General features: G+C 47.1%; 1 protein-coding gene across 1 annotated transcript in view; it reads right to left on the minus strand.

The window, feature by feature from the left end:
* Positions 1-1,114: 1,114 nt before the first annotated feature.
* LOC139326603 (protein Atg16l2-like) overlaps positions 1,115-7,500 on the minus strand; it is a 41,124-nt gene continuing 34,738 nt past the window's right edge. Inside the window, 8 exon segments of the mRNA XM_070956541.1 lie at positions 1,115-1,239; positions 1,242-1,275; positions 1,896-1,993; positions 2,106-2,169; positions 2,171-2,215; positions 2,217-2,228; positions 4,004-4,075; positions 6,805-6,875. Of these exon segments, the coding sequence (XP_070812642.1) occupies positions 1,115-1,239; positions 1,242-1,275; positions 1,896-1,993; positions 2,106-2,169; positions 2,171-2,215; positions 2,217-2,228; positions 4,004-4,075; positions 6,805-6,875 (521 nt within the window).

Genomic DNA, 7,500 nt, shown 5'->3' on the forward strand with positions numbered 1-7,500 from the left:
TTACATCATCAGTGCTAAAGTGAGTGGGCTTGCGAGGAGGAGGAGGAGGAGGAGGAGGAGCAGGACAAGAGGAGGAGGAGAAGGAGGAGGGAAGAGGAGGAGGAAGAGGGTGGAGGAGGAGGAGGAAGAAGAGGAGGAAGAGGAGAGAAGGAGGAGGAAGAGGAGGAGGAGAAGGAGGAGGAAGAGGAGGAGGAAGAGGAGGAGAAGGAGGAGGAAGAGGAGCAGGAGAAGGAGGAGGAGGAGAAGGAGGAGGAAGAGGAAGAGGAAGAGGTGGAGGAGGAGGAGAAAGAAGAGGAGGAAGAGGAGGAGAAGGAGGAGGAAGAGGAGGAGGAGAAGGAGGAGGAAGAGGAGGAGGAGGAGGAGAAGGAGGAGGAAGAGGAGGAGGAAGAGGAGAAGGAGGAGGAGGAGAAGGAGGAAGAAGAGGAGGAGGAGGAGGAGGAAGAGGAGGAGGGGAGGGAGAGAAGGAGGCTAGGAGGAGGAGGGGAGGAGGAAAGAGGAGGAGGAGGAGGAGGAGGAGGAGGAGAGGAGGAAGAAGAGGAGGAAGAGGAGGAGAAGGAGAGGAGAGGAGCAGGAGTAGGAGGAGAGGAGAGAGAAGGAGGAGGAAGAGGAGGAGAAGAGGAGGAGGAGGAAGAGAGGAGGAAGAAGAGGAGGAGGAGGAGAGAGAGGAGAGAAGAGAGAAGGAGGAGGAGGAGGAGAGAGGAGAGGAGAGGAAGGAGAGGAGAGGAGGAAGAAGAGGAGGAGGAGGAGGAGGAGAAGGAGGAGGAGGAGAAGGAGGAGGAAGAGGTGGAGGAGGAGGAGAAGGAGGAAGAAGAGGAGGAGGAGGAGGAGGAAGAGAGGAGGAGAAGAGGAGAGGAGGAAGAGGAGCAGGAGAAGGAGAAGAGGAGGAGGAAGAGGAGGAGGAGGAGAAGGAGAAGGAGGAGGAGAAGGAGGAGAAGAGGAGGAGGAGGAGGAGGAGGAGGAGGAGGAGGAGGAGGAGGAGGAAGAGGACTGCAGGGTCTTTGGTGCTCTCTGAGTTGGGTTCTCAGCCCAGAGTTCATCAAGGACCCCCCACCATCTAGGAACTAAAGTCAGCTGGGGGACGGGGCGGGTCCCCCCACCTCCATTTCCCCGCAACTCACCTGAACACCTGCTGGACGGTGTGCATCCTGAGGTCGATGACCTTGAGGACGTTGTCCCGAGAGCAACTCAGCAGGTGCAGCTGATCGGGGCTGAGGTTGAGCGAGGTCACCTTGCCTCCACGGGGATCACCTGGGTGCAGTGAGGGTCCCTGGAGGGAGGAAGCAGAGAGGGAGGGGCTTACTGTCAGTGTTAGGAAATGAGTATTACCTCCCTTGTTTGGGTCAATATAGCTTTAAGACTGCTGTATTGCACCATACTGTGTCCTGATTGGTTAGCTCTGTAGCCAATCTCTTAAGAGGGAGCTAGAAACATGGTTTGTTTCTCTTTGCTGTTCTTGCTCTCTGATATCTCTGTATGCTACTGTTTGCAAATCCGGAAGAACTCTTTATTGTGAATGACTATGACAACTGGTAAGAAGACTTTGTTATTAGATTATCCCTGGACTGTCATTTTGCTATCTCCTGCTTTATATGTGTATGACCTGGACTGTTTATTGGACCGTGCCTTACTATTTCCTGAAAGTAAAACACAACTCAGTGTATCCGTGTATTGACTGTGTTTATTCGTACCTACTCTCAATCGCTTTCATGTGCACACCCTTGCTACTCAAGGGTTACTCTGCGAATTCCTTAACAGTCAGGAAGAAAATCAGTAAAGGCAACCAACCGTAAAAACTAAATTTCAAAGCCAACCATTATTTTAACTTCGCAAATAAAACAAAAAATATTTAAAAATGGACAGGAGTTGCTTCTGGACCCAGAACTCACCTGCTGTCCCCAGAAACGGATCATCTTGTCGTGGTGGCCACTCACAATCACATTGTTGCAACACACAACGTCGTTGCAGTAAGAGAAGGCCTGGATGGTCCTAGAACCTGCCAGAATGGGAGCGGGTCGATCATTGGGGGGGCGGGGGGGGGGCTGGAGGGCCAAGGGACTCAACCACAGTGAGGGGGGGTTTCCAATCCTGCTGCCCCCCCCACTTACATGCCACCTTGACCAAGTCCCACTCCTTCACGGTCCGGTCTCGGCTGCCTGTCACGGCCTGATGCCCAGGTGGACCTGAATTTAGCAGCCGTCACTTTGTTGGTGTGTCCCTGTGAGAATTTCCTAGACGAGCAGAAACGGAGGAATGAAGAAATGGACAGAAGACGTCTAATGGAGAAGCCAAAGAAAAATCCAGAAAGGTTCGGAAGCCCAAATGGGGTACCTAAAACCCCAGTAACCTTCAAAGCAATTCGTCAATCACTCGAGAGAGAGATCCACCCCATCTCATGCATCTGATAGATGGATGGATAGATAGATCGATAGATAGATAGAGATAGATAGATGATAGATGGATAGATAGAGATAGATAGATGATAGATGATAGATGATAGAGATATAGACATAGATAGATAGATGATATATAGATAATAAACATGGAGATAGATAGATAGATAGATAGATAGATAGATAGATAGATAGATAGATAGAGATAGATAGACAGACAGACAGACAGACAGACAGACAGACAGAGATAGGTAGATGATAGATTGATAGATAGATAGATGTTAGATGATAGATGTTAGATGATAGAGATAGATAGATAGATAGATAGATAGATAGATAGATAGATAGATAGATAGATGATATATAGATAATAAACATGGAGATAGATAGATAGATAGATAGATAGATAGATAGATAGATAGATAGAGATAGACAGACAGACAGACAGACAGACAGACAGACAGACAGAGATAGGTAGAAGATAGAACGATAGAAAGAGATAGATGGATGGATGGATGGATGGAGGATGGATGGATGGATAAGGTAGATAGATCTAGATGGATGGATGGATGGATAGACAGATAAGAATAGATGGATAGATAGATAAGATAAATAGATGGATAGATAAGAGATAGATGGATGGATAGATAGATAGATGGCTAGAAAGATAGATAGATGGATGATAGATTTGATTTTAATTGGGTTGTTTTAAATTGTGGCCAAAAATATTTAATTATTTTAAACTGTTTTTAAATTTTGTATGTTCTGTTTTATTCTGGTTGTTCACCGCCCTGAGTCCTGCTGGAAAAGGGCGGTATACAAATTAAAACAAACAAATAAATAAAAATAAATAAATAAATAAGATAAATAGATGGCTAGACAGATAAGATAAATACATGGATAGATTAGATAGATAGATAGATAGATAGATAGATAGATAGATAGATAGATAGATAGATAGATGGATGGATGGATGGATGGATGGATGGATAGATAGATAGATAGATAGAGATAGATAGATAGATAAGAGATAAATAGATGGATAGATAGATAAGAGATAGATAGATAGATAGGAAGAGGAAGATAGACAAGGAGAAGAAAAAGAAGAGAAGGAGACAAATGAGCAGAAAAAGGAAAGAGGAGAAGAGATGGGAAATAGTTAAGGGTGAGAAAGAGAAGAAGATGAGTAGAAGAGTAGTAAGAGAAGGAGGAGAGGAGAAGAGAAAAGAGAAGAGAGGAAAGGAAAGGAGAGAAGAGAAGGTGGAGGAGATACCACAAAAACTTCCCTGACTTTGCTATTATGTTCATAAAATCAATAACCAATCAAAGTGATAAGACCTCCTATAGAGTTGATTTTCTGGTCAGGTCTACCTGAGGGGGCTGACAATGGGGTAGGATGAGGACAATCAAACCTGCAAGCTTCTGCCAATTCCCACCTATCTCCATAGTAGCTCCCGCCTTCTTCTGAACACACAAACACACACATTCACACAGGGTCCTGCTTTGGCCACCTTTGGAGCTCTGACACCCAAAAGATTTTGGCCAGTGAGGAGTGGGGGGTTCTCCCCCACACCACCCACCCAGAAAAGAAACCCACCCCAGATGGGACTCACCTTAAGCCTGCCGTCCCCCACCTTCCACAACTGGGCAGCGTTGTCGTACGTGGCGGCTAAGACGCAAGACCCCTAAAGAAGGAGAAGGTTTGGATGAAAACCAGGCCATGTCAGGGGCATAAGGGACAACCCCCAGCGATGGGGCAGGAAGCGACTGAAGTCCTCCTTGGAAGCTTCCCCCACCTCTCTTCCTCTGTCCGGTTAAAACTGTTCCTCCCTAAGGACTTACTCCTTTGAAGGCCAAAGGACCATCTCCAAACTCCACGCTGCATGTTCCTCAGGGTTGCTTGAGGTTCTTCAAAGGCCAAGCAAGTCAACGACTGCTGGGTGACTTTGGGCCAATCACCAGGAGATGGTGAGTTCTAGTCCTGTCTTAGATAGGAACACTGGCTGTGTGACTTTGGGCCAATCAACAGGAGACCTGGGAATTCTAGTCCATAGCTATGAAAGGCAGCTGGGTGACTTTGGGCCAATCACCAGGAGATTTGGGAATTCTAGTCCTGCCTTAGCTATGAAAGCCAGCTGGGTGACTTTGGGCCAATCAACAGGAGACGGTGAGTTCTAGTCCGCCTTAGGCTGAACCTACCTCACAGGGTTGTTGTTGTGGGGGGGAAAATAGGAGGAGAAGGGAATATTTGGTATGCTTGCCATTTTGAGTGGTTTATAAAAACAATAGAGGTGGGATTTAAAAAAAAATCGAACATAAAAAAAAATCAGCAATACAAGCAAATTATTTACTAGGGCAGTAAACAGTTTTATATTTCCCAAATGTTGATTTGATGGAATTGTGCATTTGGCTGAAGTTTTCATAAGCAGTTTTGTCTGCCCTCTGCTGTACGTAAATGGAAAAAAACTCTTTCAAACACATTTTTTAATTTTGTGTTATTTCTCAAATTTATTTGCTGCATATCTCATGGTTCAGTGACTCTGAGTGGCTGGACACGTCATCCACCCTCGCCCAGTGAGGACACAACTGATCAAACTTTGCGCTGTAAGACTTCCTTCTCTTTCTCTCTTCTTTCTTTCTCTCTCTCTCTCTCTCTCTCTCTCTCTCTCTCTCTCTCTTTCTTTTTCTTTCTCTTTCTTTCTTCCTTCCTCTCTCTCTTTTTCCTTCCTTTCTCTTCCTTTTTTCCTTCCTTTCTTCCTTCCTCTCTCTTTCCTTTCTTCCTTCCTTCCTCTTTCTCTTTCCTTCCTTCCTTCCTTTCTCTTTCTATCTTTTTCTTTCTCTTTCTTTCTTTCTTTCTTTCTTTCTTTCTTTCTTTCTTTCTTTCTTCTTTCTTTCTTTCTTTCTTTCTCTCTCTCTCCCTTCCTTCCTTCCTTCCTTCCTTCCTTCCTTCCTTCCTTCCTCTCTTTCTTTCCTTCCTTTCTTTCCCGTTGTCTGTCTGTTTTTCCCTGCTGAAATCCCATGGGAGAATTTCCAAAACATTTAAGACATTTAAAGTATTTTCATAAGCCATTTAAAGGACTATCTCTACTGCTAAAACATCTGCAGCCCGTTTAAAACAAGAAGCCTCTTAAAACCACACAAAATTCAAACAAAAAACAAAACAAAACAGAGATCAAGTTTAGTTTTCACAGAGTCAGGTGTTGTGGTCCGCCAGCAGCCTGCGGAGCTGGCAGTGGAGTCGGACAGTGAGGAGGCTGGGGAGGAACATGGGCCAGTCCTGGAGTCTGGGGAAGGCCCAGACGAGGGCTCTGCGTCGGAGGCAGAGATGGGGCCAGGGCCATCTGGGAGTGATGCGCGGACTCTGGAGCTCTCAGAGTCGGACAGCAGAGAGGCAGACGAACAGGAGGAGCCTGTTCCTAGTGCGCGCATGCACAGAGCTGCCAGAAGGCAAGAGCAGCTAAAGCAAAAAGGACAACTCAGGAGTAAGGCCAGGAGATGATTGGCCCCTCCCAGAAGGCTTAAAAGAAAAACAAAGGCACTTGGGCCTTTTGCAGGAAAGCAACGTTGCTAACTCTGTTTCCAGTCGGCATCTCGTTTGCTTCTGAACTTCATGGGGCTTTGCCAAGTAAGGCCTTTGGCAGGGTGTCAAAGAAGATAAAGGTTGGTGATTATCCCGAAGGACTTCTTCCAAAGGACTTGTTTTGCAACTAATTGGGACTCAGCTGGGAATGAACGTAATTCCCAGCTGTTGCAATAAAAGAGGTTTATTTGGGACTAATTGTGTCTTGTAATGACTCAGTAACCCTAGGTCACAACAGTCGGAGGAAAAACAACTTGACATCAGTGAGAGACGGGAGCTGGTCTCGTCAAATACAAAACGTTGTCCAGCTTGTTACCGGTAGTCCTTGACGTACAACCCTAATGGAGCTTATGTCCTAAGGGTCCTAAAATGGCTTGGCTACGTGACTGACCCTGATTCCACAAGGCTTTTCTTTTTTTTTTGCAGCGGTCTCTTAACTGAACACCGTGGTCATTAAGCGAACCAATGGTCTGCTTTAACTGAATCACCGCCGTTGCTAAATTAGCAACAGGGTTGTTAAGTGAATTTTGGCTCTGCTCCGTTGACTTTGCTGGTCACAAAAGGGAATGGCATGACCCTGGGACGCTGCAACGGTCGTAAGTACGAACTATTTGACACATGTCCGAATTTTGATCACGTAACCACTGGGATGCTACAAACTGTTATTAAGTGTGAAAAACGGACATAATTTACGGTTTCTCAGTGCCGCTGTAACTTTGAGCGGTCACTAAACGAATGGTCGTAAGTCAAGGGCCACCTGCACTCGGCTCCCTTCTCCTCACATCACCCGTAAAAATCTAGGAGCGTTTTCCCCCAACCCGAATTCACGCTCACCGAGGGATCGAATGCAAGGCTGGTGATGCTACCACTGGATCCGTCGAAGGTTTCCTTCTTCTCCAGGCAGCCTGAAAACAACCACAAGGGGCAGCAGGTGAGCTCAGAAGCCAGAGGTATCCAGAGGGGGGGTGCCAACATCTGCAAGGAGGCAGGCACAGCGTCTCCATCGAAGCCCCCCCTCCCCTTTTACACAGGGGTGGGTTCTAAATTTTTTTACTACCGGTTCTGTGGGCGTGGCTTATTTTGTGGGTGTGGCTTGGAGGTGACTAGGTGGGCATGGCTAGCTGGTCAGAGTCATTTCTGGAAGGTCCTCGCACTTACGACCAGTCCTCGCACTTACGACCCGACTCATTTGTTTGCTTTTAACACTGATCAGCTGTAGGGCGGCCCTTTGAAGCCCCGTGGCAAGAGTTTAAGCAGTTTTTTTCCCTCTAGGCATCAGCTGGGACTCAGGAGGCAGCAATAGATTGGGGGTGGGGCCAAATAAAAGGTAAGAATAACGTGGGGGGGGGGTGGGAGGGGCGGGGGGGGAAGAACCGGTTTGGTGACATCATATCGTCACCGCTACCAGCTCAGCCGAACCGGACCAAACCGGGAGGAACCCACCACTGCTTTTACACCTCGATGGAAGCCCGTGTGTAACACAAAGGGGCAGTACAAGAGCCGCGGTGGCGCAGTGGAGCAGTGCAGGCT

The sequence above is a fragment of the Pituophis catenifer genome, unplaced genomic scaffold (genome assembly GCF_029215685.1).
Source record: "Pituophis catenifer annectens isolate HBS135680 unplaced genomic scaffold, rPitCat1.0.hap2 SCAF_65, whole genome shotgun sequence".
In the NCBI taxonomy this organism is placed as follows: Eukaryota; Metazoa; Chordata; class Lepidosauria; order Squamata; family Colubridae; genus Pituophis; species Pituophis catenifer.